Here is a 22,927-nt window from a genome sequence, read left to right as displayed (position 1 = left end):
ATTTCATCACCAGCCACCAGCTTGCCGAAGACAGGGGAGGGTGGGTGAGGCTGGCGAGCTAAGCAAGAAGGGGTATCAACGTAAGAAATGCAAGGGTGAAGCTGGAAGCGTGGGCACACTGCTGCGAGGTGTGTGTGCGTGTCCGTGACAGAGTCACAGCTCCTTCAGCCACCCCCCATCTCCCTTTCTTGCTCCTGGACATGAAGCTTGGGTGCCCGCTCTCGGGTTCAGCGAGTGGCATTCTCCAGGGAGCCGAAATGTCGGAGGGGGTCACAAAACAAAAGCTGATGAACCAACTGGCCAGCGGGTCTGCATTCAGCAAATAAGCCCGACCACACACACATACAGAAAAGGACAGGGGATGCAAAGCCACTGCTGTCAGTCAATGGATGTGTGAGGAGCCACTGAACATGATAATAAAGAGCCACACAACATGCGCATGAACTTTCCATCCGGACAGTTCATTGGAAGAGTTACCACCGCTTCTGCCAGTGTGAGCTCGCAGCCAGAGTCAGGGGAGGCCAGGTCAGCACTGTCTTCTCCTTCATGCTCCAGGTCAACAGAAACATCTTCCTTCAGAGAGAGGGGCTGGGAGGTGTCTCCTGAACCAGCCCCTTGCTCAAGGGCCAAGGAGACCACACTGGACACGGATGCCACTGAAGTAACTGGCACTGCCAGCGGGGAGGTGAGGCCCGTGTTCAAAAGCATCTCCTGTGCCAGACCTGTCTTTCCCTTTGCTTTTGCTGACGTCTCAGCTTCAGTCACACACTCTTGTCCCTCCTGGGCTGCCCTTCGCTCCGTTTCGCTTTGCTCAAACATCTTAATCTTAGAGGCCACCGAGGTTTTCCTGTAGGTCTCGCTGCCCTGCAAGCTACCCGTGGCCACAGTGACATCTCCATGCTCCTGGGACACAGCTCCTGTCCTCCCAGCCACACACATCGATGACCCAGACTGTGTTTGATGTGCCCCATTGTTTGCTTGCAGCTCTTCCTTGCCTTCATAGATCAAGTTAGAGAACCAGAATGGCTCGCTTCCTTGACACAATCCTGCTACAGGGGTGTGGGAGTGCGGGACATCAGCAGCTTCTCTGGGAGGAGACTTATCCTGTGGTGGCTGCCCTGGAGCAAGGTCCCTGTCCCTGGTGGTTTCTCTTGTGGTAGAACTCCTGCCCTGCAAATCTTGTCCCACATTGAACTCCAAGTCCCAGGGTGGCTCTTGTGCGTTGGGATCTGCACTGTGGGGCAGCCCTCCAGCCCTGGGACCCTCTTGGGGCAGGTCTCCTTTCACGGCCTCAGCCTGTTGTTCTGCTGCTTCTGCCTGGAGAGGCAGTTCTTCCATGCAAGGACTTTTGTCTTCAACTCTGGTCAGCTTCCCTGATGTGGGCCCCAAGTCCTGGGAGAGCTCTTCTGTCGTGCGCTTCTCCTCCCTGAGCAGCTCTTCTGGGGCAGGAACTTTGCTCGGGGCTGCCCTCGCTGCAACAGGGTCCATCTCCCCTGTGGCTGGGTCTCTGACCTGGATCAGCTCTGCTGTAGCATCTGTGTTTTGGGGTGGTCCTCCTGCAACAGGACTTGCACCTTGCTGTGGTTTCCATGTGGCAAAGCCCACATCTTGGGGTTGTTCTTCAGATTCAGGACCAGTGCCCCTAAGTACTGCCACCTCTGCTGCAGGGCTCATGTCCTTGGGTGCTCCTTTGCTCACTGCAGGGCTTGTCTCCTCGTGTGCCACCTCCGCTGAGGGGTTCACGTCCTTGGGTGTGCCCACAGCTCTTACAGGGCCGCTGCCCTGGGACAGGTTTCTGCCCTCAGGCTCAGTGCCTGGGGCTGGCTCTGCAGGGACAGGGCTGGATGGCTGGGGAAAGGGCGAAGGGGCAGGAGCGCTGGGCTTATCCCCCTCTGACCCCACGGTGGTGTGAGGGTGGCCCTGACAAGGCACAGCTGACAGAGGTGACTTGGTCTCTATCTCTTCCATCTGAAGAACCACTCTGGCACTTTCCTCCTCATTGCTGTCTGCCCCAGTCCTTCCCGAGAGCTCCCCCACTGCGGTGCAGATGTCCGGGCTCTGTACTGGGCTGCCTCTGTGCTCCTCAGCCCTGCGGCCATCCCCTGCCAGGTCACACAACTTCAAGCCTCCCACTGAACTTTGCCGATGTGTCTCCTCTGGTCCCGCCCCTCGGGACCACAGTAGGGCTTCACCTCCCTCGGGTGCTTCGCAGCCTGCCAGCCCAGCAGATGCTTCCTCTTGCTGCAGGGGCAGCCCTTCCTCCTGCCTCATGGTGGGACGTCCCGCCAGGCTGGTCCCATCACAGCCTGTCCCAGGCGTCTCCGGTGCTTCAGCAGGTTCTCCAAACACTGCCCTGTGTCGCTGACTGGCCGAGGAAGAGGGATGGAACCCTTCTGCTTCAGGTGCTACGTGCTCGGATCCCTCCCCAGACATGTTCACAGTGGCTTCTGGTCTCTCCTCCAAGCCAAGCCGTCCACCAGCCCCTGTGAGCAGGTGTGCATTACTGTCCTCCTCTCCCTCTGGATCTCCTAAGTAGATGATCCTCTGGCTCGCAGAAGTCTCTGAGCTGTCGTCGCCAGCCTTCACTTTAATTTTAACAAGCTCTGTGGTTGTGGACGGCGCTCTGGCCTCCTGCTTCCTGGAGGCTGCAGAAGCACGGTCCTTGGAGAACACCTCACTCTCTCCCTGAGGAGGCTCTGGCCCCAAAATCTTGGCCCTTTGCCTCTCTTCAGGCTGCTGACGTGACTTGGGCAGACCTGGCTCACTGGTGGTTGCTTCCTCGCCCTGCCCTTGGGGCTCCTCCTCTGCGCTTGCAGCTGGCAGGCACTCTGCCTCCTGGCTGGGCTCCCCCCTGCTTTCCTTCTCATAGATCTCATCCTCCCAGACGGACTCAAAATCCTCTGGACTAGCAATCATTTTTGCTCTTGTCCGGGTATCCAGGGCTGCATCTGCTGGCTCTTCCTGGCCTGCCAGTTCCTTGGCTTTGCCTCCTGCCATCTCCACTCTCAATATGCTCACGCTCATTTTCACCTTTGAGGTACCTGCATGTGCTTCTTCTTTCTTGACTCCCAGAGCTTTCTTTAGAGCTACCGCTTCCAGCCTAGGAGTTTCTCTCTCTATAAATACCCAATGCTCCGAGCCCTGCATTGCAATTGGAGCAAGAAGAGTTAGCATTCAAACATACTATACCTAACTGCTGATGACTGCTGTCATGAGTAACAGAAAGCTGATCTGCATCAGACAGGGCTGACTACATCATTTTTTATTATTATTATTATTATTATTCATGCAACAGTTGAGGCAGAGTCTATACAAAGAGCCTGGCAACACGCTGATGGAGAGAAGGGACTGAAAATAAGGGGCTGATGCAGTGACGGAGCCCCTCTGTTCTCTGCAGGGACCATGTTCTGCTCAGGACAGTGGCTGACTGACACACCTGCAATAGCTGCAGCTTTGCTGGAAGTACAGAGGTGGGAGCAATGCTCCCAGCAGACACATTAACAGCCATTGGGGCATCTCTCATGAGGCAGGGGAATGCAGCTGGTTAAACCCACTGGGGCTCCCCATCTGACTCCTGTTTTCAGCCGGCTCTAGCAATCTCCATGAACAAAGGGTGAGATTTCATCCTAGGCAACAGTCTGTGTTTTGAGTAGTTTCACTCTCAGCTTCATGAACGTGCCCTAAGACTACGTCAAGATTTCCAGGAGCATGAGCAAGTAAAGAAAACATCTTTAGGCATCAGAAAGGCCCTTTCCCCTTCCTACCAGATGCTGCATCTCAGGGTCACTCCAAAGTCCATCCTTCCTTTTCCGATCTCCAGGGAAATTTCATCAGAAGCAATTACTTCAGAGAGGTTTCTAGATATGCTGAAACCAAGCGGTTCAGGAAATGCAACACATGAAAGGTTAGCTGTGAAATGTAAAAGACCAGCACGGGCTTGGCAGCTGAGACAGCTACGGGTACTGCAGCAAGGACCAAGTAAAGGTTGCGGAGCATCCCACAGCAAGGACACAGTGGTATGTGATACACCACCTGGTGAATCTTTGCTGCTGTGCAGGGGAGGATGCTAGATTCCTGTTACTACAGACACTTTGTACACTCACATATTTGTCCTTCAAGACAGCTAAAGACTTCACAAGTGCCAAGAACAAAGCACTGCTAAAATTTAACCACTTCTGGAACAGAAGGTAGAAGATAACCCACAAGAAGACAGCAGCAGGAAAACATTTGCACTGATGAGGAAGCCCAGCAGCCTCCATAGCCACCCCAGGCAATGCAGGCGTAAAGGGCAATGCTGCGGGCACGGTCCTGCGGAGCTCACCATGGGGCTGGCTGTGCCCGTGGCACGGGCTGCCCAACACCAGCCCGCGGGCAGAGCCAGCAGCACTCCTGCAGGCTGCGCAAGGCTGACCTGTGGCACCAGGATGCCCTCCACCCGAGTGCGGGGGCTGGCTGTCCGCTCCCCACAAACTATGAAAAACAGTCCATGAAAACGTGAGCCATGCCCCACACGGGGAGGTCGGGGTGAATGTTTGGAGCCCTTGCACCCGAAATGGAAACCTAATATTGGGTAAGGGGAAACAGGGGGGTAGAGGGAAGCAGAGCGAGAAGGAAGGGAAAAGAAGATGAGATTAGAGGAGAGAAAGAAGGAAGAATAATTACTAGCGGAAGGGCTTCCACAAGGAGGGGAATCAGAAACTGATGAATGTCCCTGGCAGAAAAATGCCGCTTCCTGACTTCTTTGCCAGGTGCCAAAGAAAGCGGAGCTCCCTGGGCACGCTGCCCCAGGCCCTGCCCCGGTAGCACCCGGGCAAGCGGCAGCCCTCACGCCTGCCCCCCCGCCACGGGCTCTGGCACAAGTGCAGCTGCCGCCCTGAGAATCCCACCTGAGTGCCAGCAGGGCTGTGCCTGGGCAGGCGGCACCGTGGAGGCTGCAGGCACAGCCCGCTGCCGGCCCCTGCCGCAACGCCGAGCCACCCGAGGCAGGGGCGCCCGAGGCAGGGGCGCCCGAGGCAGGGGCGCCCGAGGCAGGGGCGCCCGAGGCAGGGGCGCCCGAGGCAGGGGCACCCGAGGCAGGGGCGCCCGAGGCAGGGGCGCCCGAGGCAGGGGCACCCGAGGCAGGGGTGCCCGAGGCAGGGGCGCCCGAGGCAGGGGCACCCGAGGCAGGGGCACCCGAGGCAGGGGCACCCGAGGCAGGCTCTTCGCACTGCCAGGGCAGCTGCTGGGGCGGCACACGTGCATCGCAAGCCGTACTGCACACAGGGTGGTAGGGGCACCCTCCGCTGATGGAAGACGGATCCTTGCCAGGGACTGTGCCATAGCACCTGCACCCTGCCACAGCCAGGCAGCCCTGTGCACTCGTGATGGAGGAGCTAGGTCTTCAGGAGACCTGTGCCATGGCAGCTCCCTACAGCATTGCTCACACAAGCCTCTCCGACATCCTTTCACCCTGCGCTCCCATGCACCACCTGCTCTCGGCCACACCTGCCTCCAGTGCAGGTTCTACTTCTCAGTCCATGGAAACAGCAACAGAGGCAGTCAGTGACTGCCAGGGGCACCAGGTTGCACCCAGATCTTTCAGAGTTGGGTTTGAACCATGAAAGCAACGTTATCACTAACTCGGCAGCTGTGCCGGGCCTGCTGGGAAGCCCAGGTTGGTCCCTGGCATTCCCTCAGCACCAGTCTTCCTGTTCAGTACTGATGCTCCAGTGCAATTCAACCAGAACGCTGCTTCCCTGAGGGTACAGAGCTTCTCTTCTGTTCCTGCACTGTGGTCTCATTGCTGAACCTTTTCTGCAGCCAAGGCAAGGATGGACAGGTTGTGAACACATGTACAAACCTCTTCAGTGAGGTCCTCTCAATTCCCTTCTCTGGCTGCAAACCAGAGTCCTTCAGAGACCTTCCCTGGACAAAGATGATGAGTTTCTTCAGGCTCCTTCTCTGAGTTAAGGCTTGAGATATATGTTGTAGATCAAAAAGCCTTGAGACAAGTCTTCTGAAGCCTGGAACAACGTGTTCATCCATGACAGCACCTCTTAACCAGTAAGGAAAATCCAAAAGCTCCAGATTTATTTCCAAGTTTTCTCAAATTTTGTTGGGATGAGCACAGCCCACTCCAAGGGAACAGCCAACTACTCTGTGGTGTGATCTGAACTCTGCTCCAGAGTGCTCAGTGCCAGGTCCAGCCACAGCTCTGGTTCCACTGCTCACAGCAGCCCTTGTGTCTCCAGAGCCTGAGGACTCTCAGGGATGTTTGGAGCAAATATGTGGATACTTGGGTATGTCCTCCAGGAAAGATAAATTCTGGAGCTTTAGAGGTCAGTAGGCTGGCAGGACAGAGCATGTCCCAAGGCAGGAGCTGAGTCTAAGAAGTGATGATGCTGGGAAGGGTCTGTCCATAGAGCAACCCTGATTTCCCAAGGGATAATTTACTTTCACACTTCCCCCCCGACACGTACTGCATCTGCTCTAGGAACAGGAGCATTTGGGAAGTCCATTCTCACCGTGGCTTGCACATCACAAGAGACAGCAAGTTGGTAGAAACAAAGGAAATGACAGCATGGAGCAGACACAGCATTCTGCCCCTGCCAACAAGGTCCATGACCTCAGCAGAGCCCAGGACAGGCAGGAGGCTTCTCCCTTTGGCATCTCTCAGTGTCCCTGCCACCTTTCCTTTCTGCTCAGGCAGACCCAGCTCACCCAAGGGGAAAGCATGAGCCTCACAACAAGCAGAGGAGAATGAGTGAGCCTGAGACACAGAGATGACACACTGGGTTGCTTTGTCACACAAAGCTGAAGAGACCGCTGGAACCTCCCAGCCCATTCCGGTCCTCCAGCAGGAGCAAGGACTGAGGGATGGATGGAGAGGAGGGTGGAGACGCGGGTAGCTGCGGGTAACAGACAACCCAGTCTCAGTGGATCTAGAGCCCACAGGCACCAAAAAACTTTCTAGCTGAGTATGATGAGAGCTCCAAGAGCTGCAGATGTGCTGTCCTCATGTCATCACCCTCTCGGGGTCACAGATTCCTCATGGTGACCACAGGCTGGTAGAGGACACGTTCTCACATATCAGTTCCTGAGTCTCAGCCACTAATGCCTGGAGAGAAATCATCAGTGAGCAACCTTGGCACCTGCACCCCCGCACAGCCCCAGCACCCCGAGGGTCTCTGGAGGGTGGAGGAGAAGACTCTTTGAATCAAAAGATGTGAGCACACCTCCCTTCTGTGGTTTCTGCCCGCCAGCTCCTAAATACTGGCACCTAGAGGGTCCCAGCATGGACCGGGGGTGCTGCTGCAGAGCGCAAGCCTCACTGAAGGTGCCGGCGCCCGTGCTCAAGCCTGAGGCTGTGCCCGGGCCCTCGCTCGCACCCACACCGCCTGCTCCAGCCAGCCCAGGCTCGGGCTCAGGCTCCAGCTCTGCTGCTGGGGCACAGCCTGCTGACACCGGCAACTCCTGCACTACGGGAGATGCCAGGGAGCGAGAGTGGGACCAGCTCGCTCCTGCCCCACCTGCCCCCTGCCTGGTGCTGCTCCTGCTCCCGGCAGGATGTGCAGCCCAGCACTGCTGGCGGGATCCAACCACGCCACAACCAAGTCTCAAAGACCAATTTTCTTCTGCTCAGTGGCATCTTCTCTTGGCTGTCCTGGGAAACAACCACCATCACGCGAGATAAATCCTGCAGGCAAGCAGTGCCAAGAGACCACACTCCTCACCCGTGGGCACTGTGCGAGGACATCAAAGGCAGCGTGACTGCTCAGCAGAGGCTTAAGTCTGACACTCCTGATGCCTCCAGAGACGCCCTGTTTCAGAGTGCCTGGGCCCCGGGAACTGTAACTAGCCAAAATGAAAGGAAAGCACAAGGGATTGCTAAAGACAGCTTGTAGCTGCCTGCCTGCTTGCACCTGGGGCAGGCCCCTGTGGAGTGCCTGTGCCATGGGGTCAGCACTGCCTTGGGACCCCCAGCACTGGCCTCCAGCGTGGCCCCCTCACCCAGGGCGCAGCCAGACCCGGGGGTGCGCGGCAGGGCTCCACTGGAAGGTCTCTCCCAGGATCCTGTCTCACAGCCCAGAAGAAACAGTCAGGGGGGCAGATTTCACCGACAGCCCTGTCCTGGCAAGGGATCCTGCCCGTCACTGGAGGGGGGACCCGCCCGGGGGGGCAGCGAACAGCTCAGGCTCTGCTCAGAGGGCAGAAACCCCCTTGGCAGGCTGGAGGGCCCCACGGGGGGGGTCACACTGTGAGAGCGAGGGGTGGGGAGAGAAGGAAGATGGTGACAACCTCAGGAGAGGAGACAAGGCTTTTCTGCGTGAAAGACTCCATGCTTAGGGAAGCTCCGTGCTCAGATGCAAAACCGTCTAGGGTGTCCTCTTCAATCGTCTGTGCCAGCACGGGAACCCCAGCACCCACGGGGAGAGAGAGAGAGAGAGAGGGAGAGAGAGAGGGAGAGGGAGAGGGGGAGGGAGAGAGAGAGAAAGCACATGAGAAGGAATGAAAGAAACAAATGGTGGGTAGGTGGGTGGATGGAAGGGTAGATGGATGGATGAGTGGATAGATAGAACAGAGGCCACAGCTATGCCAGCTCTAGATGCTCCATTTACATCTCTGCACTTTATATATTTGCTTGTAAAAGAGATGTGGGCTGAAGTCCCTATTCCTCTTCCAAGCTTGGTGCTTTGATGAGGGGCTGTGACCTCGCTCTGCCCGGGTCACCCTGCAGCCCCTGCTCTCTGGTCAGCACTGGGGACTAGCAGGCGTGCATGCACATCACGAATCCCCTGCAAAGAGCCCCTGGCCCAGCCGCCCCACAGCGTCCCGCATGCTCCGCACAGCCCAGCCCCACCTCACTGGCTCTGCACGACTGTCCTGGGAGGGAGCCAGGTCCCATGTGTGGCATCCACCCTGCCTGGAGCCACGGCCACTGGCACGGGCACAGCACTGGCTCCAGAGCCCCCACGGGGGACAGAACATCACAGAGGGGAGAGCAAGCAGGGAGGGTCCCTGACAGGGAGAGGGCATCCAGGCTGGCAGCGGGCATGTCCTTGCCACGTATTGCCTGTACCGAGCCAACCAAGAGCCCAGCGCCACAGAGCACCCAGCTGCACCACATCTGCGCCCCTCACACAGCACTGGGGGTTCTGCACGTCCTAGCACCCCCAGTTCCAGTTCCCCAGGTGTTTTCCTTTCACACTCACAGGTCCCACCACAAAGCCAACAGGCAAAACACCCGGAGGGGAGGACATGCGTGCAGTCTGCATGAGAGCAGTGGCACCGTTCACGCCTGCACCTGCTCCCACCACCTGGGTCCCAGCTGGTGAGAGCATCGTGGGGCACCTCGCCGCCGGTGCCTGGTCCTGCTCTGCTGAGGACACCCCTCAGGCAAGAGCTGCACTGGGTGCTGCCACGCAGCAGCCCTGACAGTACGAGGGCTGAGGCCAGCCCCATCTTGTGGGCCAACAAAAGCCACAGCCCAACCCTCAGGCACCCCCAAAACACGGCCCTCCAGAGAAGGGTGCAAAGTTCAGCCCCATGCAGTGCCCAGGCACAAGGGCAGATCACCACCAGCAGTGTGATAACGGTTAGCTCACCCAAAACTTCAGAGCCAGCAGCCTGGCCAGAGGCCCCCTCCCTCCACCCTGTGTCCCCACAAGGTCATTTCCACCCTGCTCCCGCAGGGTAGCACTGGAGGCAGAGACTCAGAGCCCAACAGCTGAGGAACACCTCCCCGCAAACAGCGTGTTCCCCTCCGTAAGAGAAGCAGCAGAACAAACCTCGCTGGCCTTTTCTGGGGTTCCCTTTGGTGTTTCATCCTCATGCTTGGGTGAGGAAGAGGCTGGTGAGGAAGGCAGCCTCCTGTCCCGGTCCCTGTGAACTAGCTTGCTGTTGGGCTCCTTCAGGGTCCGTTTCAGCTCATTGATGCTGGCCTGATGCTTCAGCAAAACATCTTCTGGCTTGTCTAAAAACTTGGGGAAGGAAAGAAGAAGATAACTGTGATAAAGCACCAGCCAAGGCAGAAGAGATGAGCAGGGGCACTGGGATGGTTTGCTTCACACCAGGCTTGAATTCAGGGTCTCGAGAGCCAAACGAGCAGCGTGGCAGAGCACCCTGGTCTGCAGCTCCCACTAAGACCGTTGCAAGGAGCAGCGAAAAGGCAGCACGAGGGCGAATACGTGTGGCCAGCTGCCCCCTGCGAAGGGCACAGCGCGCCCCTCGGCATCGCTGGCACGGCCTGCTGAGGACCAGCTGAGCCAGCTGGAAGAAGAGCGGGCTCTCCGTTGGGACCAGCAAGGGACTGGGCTCCACTGGCAATACCAGCGGCCGCCTCTGCTGCTCTCTTGTGCCAGGCACGAAGGGAGCCCGTGCCTCTGTCCCAGCAAGGCAGGAAACCGGCATTCCCAATGGAGCTCCTTCAAAGTGGGCTTCTGCCAAAGGGCAGGAGGTCAAGGGCTGGTCAGAGACGTCCAGCACAGATCCAAGCCTGGATCACCACGGACCAGCCTGGGCCCAATGGCAGCCTGGGGTGGGCTGGGGTCTCACCTGACGCAGAGAGGACAGCTCAGTGCACTCAAGTGCAAGCTGGGGTTCAGGCATTAGAGCATCATTTTGCGACCGTACAGGCACCGGGTGGCTCCCCTCGTCCTGCCGCAGAGGTGGGCAAACTGGCTCAGAGCAAGAACCAGCAAGAGCAAGAACCCAGGCTTCTGCTTCAAACTCAAACCTCTTTTGAGGTTCAAAAGGGGTCACCTAAAATACCTCCCCGGTTTTTCTCCTCTGCGACAGCCCAGAGACCCAAGGAAGTCCCATGAAAAACTCTTAACAGATTTTCCAGATCCTGAAGGTTCAGCGCAACTCGTGAAAAAGCTGCCCCCAGGGACCCGCATGCCTGAGCTGTGAAGTGCTTTGTGTTTGCCCACCTCTGGGCTCGGGGTACACCGGGGGAGCAGCACATGCACATGCAGCGGGGTAAGCAATGAGGCGGGCAGGGGAGGGACCAGGACTGGTGCCCACCGCCCCAGCGGGGTCTGCCCTGCGGTGCCAAGCAGGATGGTGAGGGCCGTGTGGTACCAGCGTGGCAAACCCCACCGCTTGGCTGCGTTCGCCCCCCTCGACACCTCCAGCAAGGGTCTGCTTCCCACTGCCAGCTGAGGGAAAATCCCGGGGGAGCAGCTTTGGATTTTTGGCTGGGATGAACCGCTCCTGATGGGGACCACCACGCACACGGGAGTTCGTGCAGGGGAGGGCACAGCCTCCCTTTTCCCTGCGACAGCCCGCTTGCTGGCCGGGCAGAGGCAGGCAGCTGCCCTGGGCACGGGGGGTGGGTGCCAGTGCCGGCTGCTGCCGGCACCGAAGGCAGCTCAGGGACCCGTTTGCCCCCGGCGCAGCGGGACGGCAGCTGCGGTGCTGCGGGGAGCTCCAGCCTGGCTCTCTGTGGGGGCACCACGCTGCAGGAGTGGGGGCTGTGGGAGCAGGGCCACCAGGCAGGGCAGGGGATGAAGGCAGCTGAGGTCAGGCAAAAGCGGAGCACAGGTCAGGGCGCCAGCGGGAGTGATGGGACTAGCCTCCATGGGAGAGCTGGGGCTGCGGGGCTGGACGGAGAAGAGACACGAGGCAAGGACACGGCGGAGTCAGTAACATGAGCAGAAGCCAGGTCTTCGCAACAGGCCAGGGACTCAGCACGGGGGCCTGGCCCTTGCGCCTTGGGAGGGCTCCTGCTCACACAGACGATTAGACGATTAGGACTACCTTACTTAGTGGGATAGAAGATGCCATGTGTGCGCTGGGGCAGGCCCCCAGCTATCTGCTCATCGGGCTTCTCTAGCATCCGACCCCCCGCCCCAGTGCATCTTGTATTCCAGTAAATAGGGTGACACAGAGTGTTGCTTTGGAAAGGATGGACAATATGATGCACCGATGAGGACTAAGATACTCCAGAGACAGAATACCTCCTGCTTGTGCCTGGGGGTTGTTTCGTGCTCCGGCTGGCAGCAAAGAGAGGGTTAAAAGTAACCAGCAGGGTCAGTCGAGGGAACTTGTCACAAATATCACAGTTAAGTTGATGGGCTTGTAGGGTGCAGAAGGACCAGACCCCCCCTCCCCCGGCACTGTGGGGCTGAAATGGGCTGGAGTGTCCCTGGGCCAGCCTGGGGGCCAGGACGGGGAGTGGGTGGGCTGTGCCCAGGCAGTGGTGGGTACTGGTGTGCCTGGCCTGTCCTCATCCCCATCCCTGTCCCAGAGCAGGGCTGCTCTCGGGTCCAGCCCTGTCTGGGGACAAGCTTTGAGACCACCTGGAGGGTGCTGGGGAATCAGAGTCAAGCCAAGCCCCTGCGACAGCCCCATTTCCACCGGTGAGGCCGTGAGCTGTGTCCTAGGGGTCCCACCAGCCTGAGGCACTGTCGGCAGAGAAGGGGCTGCGGGGAACCATGCCCTGGGGCGATCCTACCTGCAGCCCAGCCCTGCTGCCTGTGCCAGGTCCCCCGTCTGCCCTCTCCAGATGTGATCCAGCCTACCCCTCCACGGCCACCCTCCTCTCTCCGCCTTGTCTGTACCTTCAGCTCCTTGATTTTCGTTGGGGTGGTCACCTCCTCGTCCTCCATCTCAGACCTTCTCCTGCTGCCAAACTCACCGTCCTCGTCCTGCTTCTCACCCTCCGCCCTGGCGTCGTGGTTCTCGCTGACAGAGGCTGGGCGCGAGAACTCTGCCCGTGGGGGAGAGCCTGGGTCACCACAGCCCTGCCCCCCCCAACCTCCCCCATCCCCTGCCCCCCGCCCTGCCTGCTCAGACCCGGGGACCGAGGAGCCCCGCACGCCCTGCAGCAGGGATGGCTCATCCCAGGGGTCCCCAGGGACGGGGAGCCAGGCGCAGCCCCTTCCCCAAGCTGCCTGACCCCAGCCCTGCCACGGCCCCCGGCTCATGTGCAGCCTGAGCCATCACTTGGGGTGGGGACAGACCCTCTGCCACAGGGATGTGGTTGGGGACAGCCTCCAGAAGGAAGCCTGATGGCTGCTGTGACCCTGCCAAATGAGCCAAACAGCTCGCAGAGATGAGCTGAACAGCATCCCCCTCGCTCCCGCCAGCGGACCAATCTCCCTCCCCCTCCCCAATTTGGGGCATACCTCCGTCAAGGCTGCGAGACATGGTGTACCGTTTGCTGGAGGAGCGCTCGAAGAAGGGAGCCGGGCGGTCAATGAGGGCGCTGGCCTGCCGTGTCTGCGCCTGCGTCCGCCCGCTGTAGCGGAACTTGGAGCCCATCACCAGGAAGCCCTTGGGGGGTGGCTCCGGGGACACCAGCCTAGGGGTGAGAGAGGCGCAGTGCCGTCAGCGAGCCCCAGCCATGCCCCCCAGAGCTGCCCCCAACATGTACCCACTGTGGCAGGGGCAGAGCCTGTCTGCCTCCAAGAAGGGAAGTCTGGCAAAGGTCTCCTCACCTGAAGAAGGTGTGATGCTCTATGCAGACCTTCCAGAGACGCTTGGCGGAGCGGTGGTTGGGCAGCTTGAAGCCAATGGTGCTCTCAAACTGTTCGTACTTGGGGAAGACAGAGGCACACCATTACAGGCAGATCCTGCTCTAGAGGACATGATGGGATGGGACCTTGCAGAGGCACTCAGGTTGCCTTGGCAGAAGCCATGACCATGCAAAAAACCAGTTGTCTTCAAAGCAGTGCTGGAAAGGTCCATGCCCAGCCCCACTAGGTGGTGGGATCACGCCCCCACACTTTTGGCCTAAGCACTTTCCTCAACTGTGGATGGCTTTTCAGTGCAAGATAAATTCCCTCAAGAAACAAAAACCTTTTACAGCTCGGTCTGGTGAGAGGGCATCTCTGTTTCAGATTTACTGTCCTTTCCCTCCTGCCTGCTGGAAAATGTGGGTGGAAATGCATTCTCCTATCCGTGCACTTAAAAAGAGTGAAAATAAAATTGGAAAGCAAACGAAACAGCCTCCTGATGGTTTTCTGTGAAGCACGGAAGACACCAAAAATGGCCCTCAACCCCCCTTCCTGGGTGACTTCCCCCTGCCAGCCGAATCATGGCATCTGGCTGGTGGGACAGGAGCCTAGGGTGCCCTCAGCCTGATGAAGACACTTTGCCCATGAGAATGAACAGGAAAGCACCTTTGGAAAGCCTCCATATGCCACAGGAGATGTGCTCTCATGGTCAGCATGGTCATTAACTTGGGACCCCGGAGCAGAGGCTGGAGCCAGGCGAGGACCTCCCCACCAGGCAGCCCCAGTTCAGCAGAGCAGGCAGCCTGCCGTGCCCTGGGGCTGCACCGGTGCATGGCACCCACCTCACCCGGGCGGATCTTGATGTAGAAGTTGCTCCTCTTGTAGGAAATTTTGAGGATCTTGGGCCAGGCAAAGCGGTTGATCCTCAGCCGGTCCCTGTAGATGAGGAGGCCATTGGCGCAGACACCCAGCATGATGTCAATACCCTCTGAGTCCTGGAGGAGGCAAGAGGGACAGGAGGGGACTGCTCAGCTGCCCAGTAACAACCAGTCCAGCCAGCAGTGCCACGCTCCTTCCTGCTCTGTGCTCTGCCACAGGAGACCTGCTGACAGTGAGGTCACGGAATCACAGACTGGATGAGGTTGGATCTCTGGAGGTCCTCTGGTCCAGCGCAGGGCCACCCCGAGCCAGCTGCCCAGGACCATGTCCTTGTTGCACCTTCACTGTGGAAGGCAGGGGCTGGGTGGGGAGGGGTGTGCAGGCAGGGCTGGGTGGTGGCACTGGCCATTCTTCTGGCAGCCCCATGGCCCCGTACCTTGGCATGGTGCAGGTCCACCCCGTACATGGAGAGCTTCTTGGCATTCTCCAGAAAGTGGATCTCCGCTTCCCCGGGGGTCATTCCCCTGCAGGAAGACAGAGAGGGAGACACATGGCTGGGCGCCCCACCACGCATGGACCAGCTGTCTAGTGCCTTCCTCCTTCCTGGCCACCAGCCTGTCCTCTTCTGGGGCTCACCGGTAGGTCTTGTGCAACTCCATGATGCGCTCCTCCAGCTCCCGCGTCTGGTTGGGGGCAAAGCGCAGCTCGCTGACGTAGTTACCCACATGCTCCTCAGCATCATAGTCACCCAGCTCAGCCTGCACAGCATAGGAGCCCAGCAGGGCATGCGTGACAAAGGAGCAGGGCAGGCGCCCTGTGATGATGTCCGCACGGAGCTGCAGGCACAGGTAGTATCTGCAGGAGGGGGAAAAGGGTGAGAGCAGGGCACAGGCACATGCCCTCCGGAGGAGGCTGGGGCTCCCTGGGAAGCGGCGATACGCACCCCACCTTGTAATGCTCCCCGTGGGGACTGCCACCTCCCACAGCCACCTTCCCAGCCCGCTCTGCATGATTTCGGCAGGGCAGCAAGCTCCCAGACATCCCCCAGCCACCCACATCCTGCCTGAGCTCTGTCCCTCCACACGCTCCCAGATGGTCCCCTGGGAGCTGCCCCCAGCTGTGCCCATGCAGGGATGGTTCTCACCTTGTGATGTCCTCCGTGAGCTGGGCAGGGTCTGGAGGGTAAAACTTCACGGTGAAGGCGAAGTTCCAGGGCCCGCCTAGGGAGGGGAGAGAGCAGTAAGGGCAGCATCCATGCTGGCTGCACACAGGTGTGCAGGAGCATCCCGACATCCACTAAGGGTCCCAACTACTCCCCCCAGGCCTGGCACAGGGCAGGGACAAGGGGGCTCCAGAACAGCCCTCAAGACACCAGCACAACTTGGTTAATCCTCCCCAAACAGCTAGGGAGAGAAAAGCATCACAACTTCAGGAGCCATCAGCTCAGTGGGACTACCAATGTCACAGCAAAAGCCTCATATGCCCCAGAAGGTGAGACCTTGGGCAACAGCCCTTCTGCCACCGCAGCAAGGCAACATCACGGGCAAAGGAACCCCAGGACCTGTCCCAGCAAGCCCCCCGCTCTTGTCCCCCATTCCCGTCCTCCCTGTGCAGGGCAGGTGGGGATGGCACCCAGAAAGAGACCAGGTCTCAGCCAGCTCTCCAGTGGCATAGACGGGGTCCTTTGCTCCCCAACACCTGTCACAACTAAGAGGAGAGGTGGGTAACAGGCAGCCAAACGAGCAACAGCATCCGGGTCCTCAGGGCAGCTGCCAAAGGTCCCCTCCAGGGCAGGTGGGGAGGGTCCTGCCAGAGGACAGTCACAACTGAGCCACCCAGGGGCCCCGGGACACCCCAGGGCTGGGGAGGATGGACCCTTCCCAGGCACTTACTGCGGATCTGCTTCTTGATCTCCTTGGAGGGGTCCAGCCAGTTCTGCAACGAGGGGACAGCAGGTCAGGGGGGCCCCCCCCCACCATGGCGGCAGCAGCGGCCACAGAGGGACCCCCCATGCTCACCTTCTGGCTGTCTGAGTCACAGAAGGTGAGTCCAAAGTAGTCCTTCTCCAGGAGGTTGAGGTGCTCGCACACCATATCAAAGAGGACCTGCCCTCGGGCATGCTTCTGTTGGAGACACGGAGAGGCTGATGGTGAGCTGACTCCCTTGTGCTCCTGCAGACCCAGCAGGCACAGGCAGCACCCACTGGGTGCAGGCAGGCAGCACTGGGGAGGGTCAGGGCAGCTCTAGCTCTGCAGGTGACCGCTGACACGTGCTGGGCTGCCTTTAAAAGCAGCCCTCTCACCCGGCAGCACCATTCTGGGGACACCCAGGTGGTCCTGGGGCTGCGGGGATGGGACACGGTCAAGCTGAGCCGGTGCAGTGCAGACAGCAGGTCCCACGGACCAGGGAGACCCAGTGCCCACCCAGCACATCCCTCATCACACCAGGAGACAGTGATGCTGAACCAGCGAGGCGTCCAGCCAGCCCAGGCGCCTCTGCTTCAGAGCAGGAAGCTGGGACAAATATGCCCCAGAGTTTGTGGCAGCCGGTGCTGCCTGTGGGACAAGCTCCTTCCCAACACCCTCCTCGTGGTGGCGGCTGGGTCCCAAAGCATGGTGTGACAAAAAAGAGCCACGAAGAGCCCATGCCATGGGCAGGGATGGAGGGCACCCTCATTATCCGGTCCTTTGAGTACCCTTGCATTTCCCTTCGTTACTGGTGGCAGTAAGGCTCAGACTGGCTCATGCAGATGGAAGAACAACCCCTCCCCCGTGTGTTTCTCCCCTGTTTACAGCCTCCCAGCCCAGCAGCTCCCATCTCCCCTCTCCAAGGCATCCATTTACCACAGCACCCTCATCATGCGCCCCAGGGACGGCAGCCCAGGGCACCAAGTGGCACAGCCCCTGCAGCTCACTGCCCCCAGCTGCAACCAGGGGCTCCCGCTGCCAGGCTCTGACACACCTCGCCGTGCGGTCCCTGACCTGCTGGCTTTATGGGGAAGGACAGCAAGCCTTGGGAACACGAACACAGAGAGGATGGACACAAACCTGCCTGGGACAGCCGTAAGGTTCCATGTGTGTCAGCCTCTTTCCGCCAACACATGCACACACATGTCTGTCCAGATTTTTTCCTTATTCTGCAATTTCAACTTAAACAGCTATTTATGTGGATCCTTTCCCCTAGGAGAGAGGTGCTACAAAGCTGTCCTTGGAAGAGCCCTGACATCGGGGACTCGCTGGGCTGGGCAGGGTCCCTGGGCTGAGACACGTCCCCCTCCTTGGTGCCCATGCAGCCCCCTGAAGCTGGGACTCACCTCCACCTCACATTCATACTCGGAGGCATCGAGCAGAGTCACTCTGCAGAGGGCACTCTTCACTTTCTTGGTGGTTTTCTGGGGTGACTTCTGGGTCTTGCTGGGGGTTGTTTTGTCAGAGAGCCCATCAGTCTCGCTGTAGTCCTTCTCCTCCATCTCTGTTCCCTGGAGAAGGGAGACGCGCAGGGTTACTGGCACCACTGCCAGGATGGACAGGCAGACAGATAGGGAAAGCCCTCCAAGAGCAGGCAGAAGAGGGCAGCTGACGGGGGCTGACGACCCCCTGCCCCGGCCAGCAGCCGCAGCAGTGCCATTTCCAGCATAGTCAGTGCTTGAGGCTGCCACGCTGCTCCTTCTGCCCGCCCTGCCTGCAGGGACCTGTGCAGGAAGCTGGGACAGCCGGCAGAGCCCACCCTCATCCCCTCCGGGATGCTCCCCCAGGGCTGACAGCACAGGGGAGGTGCCCACCCCACTGGGCTCCCTGCAGCCCCCACGCTGCAGCAAGGACATGGCGATGGGCAGTAGAGAGCGGTGGCACGTTCCCTTCCTCCGCTGCGCCCTCCTCTCTGCCACATTTCACAGCACCCAGCTGTCACCCACTCACCGGCTCCATGTTTCGGGCATCGGGCTGTGCCCCGGGCTTCTCATTGCCCTCGGCGGGGCTGGCTGCGGCGGTGGGGCCCTGCGCGGCCGCCTCCAGCTGCTGCTGCGGAGCCTCCTCCTGCGCGTTCTTCACCTCCAAACCGGGGCCCGTCTCTGTGGTCATGGCCGCTGGTCACCTCGCTCTGCCCCCGCCAACCACAAGGAGAGACAGGAGGTGTCACCCAGGCATGCAGGGATGGAGGATGCTGGCAAGGCAGCCCGGGATGCCCTGGCCACAGGGGCAGGGGACCTGCCCAGCCCTGCCCTGCTGCCAGGCGCCCGCTCCCCCTCCGTGCCCAGAGCTGGCTTTGCAAACGGCCGGTGGCAGCAGCACAGGACATCAGGATTTCGTACTTAGTTGAGCCAGAGAAGAAGAGCCAGTGGTGTGGGGAAGGACACCAGTGGCAGGGACCCCCCATCGTCACGCCCCAACTCTGCACTCACAGCAGGGAGTGGGGCTGGCCATAACCCCCTGCTCCCCCCAGCCCTGGGGTCTTCGGTACCTTCACTAGTATTTCTCACGAATGGGAGGGCTGATCCTGGGAGGAAAAAACGGGCTGTGAGTCAAGGTAAAGGCTGCACTGAGACAGGAAATTGCAGACACGAACGACTCCACATATTGCATCCGGGATGGCTGGGGGTTTTTTCCCCTCTGGACTTCCCAGCAGCAGCAGCACACTGGGTTCCCACGGCTGGCGTGGCCGGACCCTGTGTGGTGGTGGGACAAAACCTGCCTCTGGCTCCAGCTGCTTGTCCCATGCAAGATGCAAAAATAAACTTGGGGCCAGGCACAGGGGAGGGGAAGGCACTTTCCGTGCTGGGGTGCTCAGAAACATGTTTCCTGCAACCTTTAAGTTTTTGAAACTTTTATGCAAATACAGCGTGGGGCTGGTGACGGCTCCTGGGATGGTCCATGTGCATGCAGGTCATCAAGCGCCCTTTGTGACCGTCACCCATCTGCCACTCGGGCTGCTCAGGCCCCACCAGCCCCCCAGACCATGTCCAGCTGTGCAGGACCAGCTGGGATCACCGCCACCAGCGTGCCTGAGGGCTGTGACTGGATGAGCTGGCTCAACCAGCAACATCTGTCCAAGGTCACATCACCCACCTTGCCCACACAGCAGCCACAGGAGCGGCCCTGAGTAGTGCCTGCAACACCAGAGAAACTGCACTTTTTTGGAGTGTGGAAGCCCATATGGGGTATTTCTGGTCCCTGTTTCTGGAATGACAGCCCACATGGCACAGGCAGGGAGCCAGCTCCTCCCTGAGCTGCCAAACCCCAGGCTTTGCCCCAGGCCCAGCAGCATTAATACAGGGATGAGGTCTCAGAACAGCTCCAGGTCACAAACTCTGCCACCCTGGGGCTCGAGGAGTTACTTGGTGACATGACATCCCACCACCATCACCTCCTGTAAGTCCCAACTACCTAAATGCTGCTCTAGCAGGTATGGGAGAGCAAGACTCCAGCCAAGACCATGATCTAAGTCAGGCAGGGAAAGGCAACTTTTGCTGCCACCCACAAACTTACTGACTACAAAGAGAACATCTCACACTGTAGCTCTTGTCCCACTTCTGCCTTTCAGGTGCCCTCAGCCCAATGGGGAGATGTGAAACTTTACCCAGAAAGACTGCTAAAACAGGCTCCCAGGGCGGGCGGGAAGGGACAGACAGGAGGCAAGGGGGTGGCACTGGTCAGCCTGTGCTCCCACAGCCGGGCTCAGCCTGCCCCGGAGCTGCTGCGGCCGTGGTGGCTGTGCTGGCCATGCAGCCGCCGCGGAGGGACTTGGTTCACACCAGAAGAACCAGGACTTCACCCCCTGCCCCAGGGCCGTGCTCTCCTGGCCAGAACAGGCAGGACAACCTGCCACCAGCCCCTGAGAAACATCAGCTCAGCTTCTCCTAACAGACATCAGTGCCTGGCCAAGAGCCTGAGAAGATTTCAAAGGTCACCAGCAGTTTATTTTTTCTGCAAACGGGGCTGCTGTTTTTCCACTGCAAATTCAAGCAGTTGCCAGCTCCCAGCTCCAGTCCCTGCGTCGATCATTCTCAACCACTTCCATTTGGTTCTCAGCGTGTGAATTTTTTAATCGATGTGAAACCTCTGAAATGACAACCATCACTTTGGGCCAAAACTGCTGCATTTTTTACTTGAGGTTTCTAAGCATTCTTCCAAACTATTTTTTCCCTGCACCAGCAAACACTGATCCCTGAGGAAATTATGGGGGCTGTTTAAGGGTAGCAAGCTGGGAATTCATCCCGCCCTTCCCAGACAGCCCTAGTTTTGCATATTAAGCTCCAGCTCAAACCTTCTGACAGTGGGCAAGGAGCCCAATGCAGGGACCCTAAACGTCCAGCTGAAGCTGATTGACAGCATGATGCAGAGGTGGCAGAGCCCTGGCAAAGGGGCCTGGCAAGCCCCCAGGGACCATCTCCCTTGCTCCCATTGTGGCCTGGCTTCTCCTGCCACCCTGCTTTGGGATCCTGGCCACTGCCCCTTTTCCCCGGACCCAGCACAACTTGGCCCCACCGCACACCAGGGATTGACTTTCCTGTAGCTCTCAAGAGCTTCAAAAGCAGAAGATGCTTATGTGGGAGCATCCCTGCCTTAAAGCAGGAATCACCCCTGATTTAAAGGCAGAAAGCACGCTTTCAGACAGCATGAAGCTGGTCACGCGGCACTTTCTGGATGCAAAATGCAGCTTCTGCTGCCCCACCTCACAGGACAGCCCCTACAGAGACCCCGAGGTGGGGGGCCATGGGTTGAAAAAGGACATGGGTGCCAGCATGCTGCCAAAGGGACAGTTTAACTGACATATTTCCCATCACAAATCTTTAGCAGAGGTTGAGACCACAGCTGCAGCAAACTTGACCAAGACCAGTGGAAATGCTGTCCCAAATAATCTGATTCGTTTCTGTTATTAACCACAGCAGGGGCAGGACTCAATCCTGCAGGGCAGGCAGCCTACCCGGGCCACCGCAGCCCTTCCCCAGCACTGGCCTTGCTCACACACGTTCCCTGCGAGCTCCGGCGCCGAGGCCGGCAGCTGCCCGGGCAGTGGTGGCAGAGGTGCCCGGAGCCTTCCCCAGCAGGGCGCTGGCCAGGGGGGCTCCTCTGCACCTGCAGCCCCTGGTGCCCAGAGTGAAGCACAAGCCTGGTTTATAGCAAGGGCTGGCTCGCTTCTGCTGCAGCCAGACCCAAACCGGGCTGGGGGCACCTCCGCAGGGCAACCACCAGGAGAAACGGCTGGAGCCAGCAGGAGCTCCGGGCTACCAAAACAGGCGCGTGGGAACGGTGACTGCAAAAAAAGCCTTAGCAGGATCACAAGTAGACCTGCTTGTCACGCCAACAATCTCCACCCATCATCTCCCTGCCTGCTCCTCCCTCCCTTGGTGTTTTCCTCTTCTCCCCTTTCAAGTTGGAGTGTGGATTCACGGCTTTCCCAGACGCTCTGCCCCCGCACTTCCCCAGCACATCCTGGCTCCAGCCTCACAGCGCTCCCCCCAGAGCCTTTCCTTCCCTGCCACCTGCAAACAGGGTTTCGCCCAAGCTTGCTTTCCCCTTCCCGCTGCCCATTCACTCCCTATTGCTGGGCTGTTTTCAACGCTGAGCATCCCCCCTTCTCGCCTGGGCTCTGCTTTCCCCCGTTGCTCCCTGCGCTTCTGAAGCATCACGGACACGGGCAGGCGCGTCTCTGTCCACAGCCCATGCTGAGTGCCCAAACAGGTCTCCACGAGCTCCAGTGCAACTGGGGTGCACAGAGCTGGGTAGCAACGAAGCACCCTCCTCCCTTGCCACTGTGCTCGGCAGCTGCTGAGGGTCCGAGGGTGGCTGATCCTGGCAGCGAAGCCCACCACCATACTGCAGGACAGGCAGCTGCCGTGGAGAGAGCCGGAGATGGGGAGCAAGCGGGGCACAGGCAGGTGACAGTGGCTGCGTGACACTGGGCAGGGGGTCCAGGTACTTGCCAGCCCCCAAGAACAATGGAGGAGCTCACCAGGGCCGCAGCACCCAGCACCCCTGCCATGGGGCAGAGGCTGAGCTGGCAAGGGATGGGCAGGATGAGTGCACAGGCACCACAAGCAGTGCCTTCCAGCCATCCTTGAAACACAGAGGAGTCCCAGCAGGGAGTCCTGGGTATCCTCCAGGGACACATACAAAGTGAACAGGGAGAGCCGTCCCCAAAGCCCCAGCAACATGCGGCGCCCCTAAGCCCCGCTGCCACCCAGTCCTCACCCCCTGGCACCGGGGGACATGCAAATCCCCAAACCGCTCCGCAGTGCAGCAGGCAGCCCGGAGAGCAATCCTGCGCTGTTCTGCAGCAAGGCCAAAAAAACATATGAGCTGCCCTGTTTATGGTGAGGGGGGTGGGGGGAGGAAGGCATCAGAAACACAGGGTGTCCCCAGCTCCTGGAGACTGCACACTGCTCCTCACATTGCACTGGCCGGGGCAGAGATGTGCACTGCCTCGAACCGTTCCCCAGCTGGAAAAGTGCCCTGTTCCCCTCACCCGAGCTCCAGAACCCACATCCCACCCAGGATGGTGCTCCCCATGCTGGGCACCCGCTGCTGGCTAAAGTCCAGAGCATTCCATGGGCAGTCTGCCGCACCGCAGAGCATCCCGCGTAACTGCCTTTCCTGTGGCGGTGCCAGCCC

The 22,927-nt window shown here is 59.4% G+C and overlaps 1 protein-coding gene across 9 annotated transcripts in view; it reads right to left on the bottom strand.

The window, feature by feature from the left end:
• Positions 1 to 22,927, bottom strand: part of EPB41L1 (erythrocyte membrane protein band 4.1 like 1) — a 62,965-nt gene that overhangs the window by 11,596 nt on the left and 28,442 nt on the right. For 5 of the 9 annotated variants that reach the window (XM_040608341.1, XM_040608340.1, XM_040608339.1 and 2 more), the window contains 15 exons: positions 18,236 to 18,416; positions 17,632 to 17,796; positions 16,337 to 16,441; positions 16,211 to 16,253; positions 15,463 to 15,538; positions 14,955 to 15,173; positions 14,755 to 14,842; positions 14,282 to 14,434; positions 13,422 to 13,519; positions 13,110 to 13,285; positions 12,543 to 12,691; positions 11,940 to 11,975; positions 9,768 to 9,959; positions 8,278 to 8,376; positions 478 to 3,141 (listed from right to left, as the gene is read on the bottom strand). In XM_040608341.1, the coding sequence (XP_040464275.1) occupies positions 478 to 3,141; positions 8,278 to 8,376; positions 9,768 to 9,959; positions 11,940 to 11,975; positions 12,543 to 12,691; positions 13,110 to 13,285; positions 13,422 to 13,519; positions 14,282 to 14,434; positions 14,755 to 14,842; positions 14,955 to 15,173; positions 15,463 to 15,538; positions 16,211 to 16,253; positions 16,337 to 16,441; positions 17,632 to 17,796; positions 18,236 to 18,397 (4,425 nt within the window). In that variant the 5' untranslated portion in view covers positions 18,398 to 18,416. The remainder of the gene's footprint in view (positions 1 to 477; positions 3,142 to 8,277; positions 8,377 to 9,767; positions 9,960 to 11,939; positions 11,976 to 12,542; positions 12,692 to 13,109; positions 13,286 to 13,421; positions 13,520 to 14,281; positions 14,435 to 14,754; positions 14,843 to 14,954; positions 15,174 to 15,462; positions 15,539 to 16,210; positions 16,254 to 16,336; positions 16,442 to 17,631; positions 17,797 to 18,235; positions 18,417 to 22,927) is intronic. The other 4 variants (XM_040608338.1, XM_040608342.1, XM_040608343.1 and 1 more) reach the window with 4 other exon arrangements.

This window comes from Falco naumanni, chromosome 10 (genome assembly GCF_017639655.2).
Source record: "Falco naumanni isolate bFalNau1 chromosome 10, bFalNau1.pat, whole genome shotgun sequence".
NCBI lineage: Eukaryota > Metazoa > Chordata > Aves > Falconiformes > Falconidae > Falco > Falco naumanni.
The sequence above is the reverse complement of the archived record's forward strand: the minus strand, read 5'-3'. Positions and strand labels throughout refer to the sequence as shown.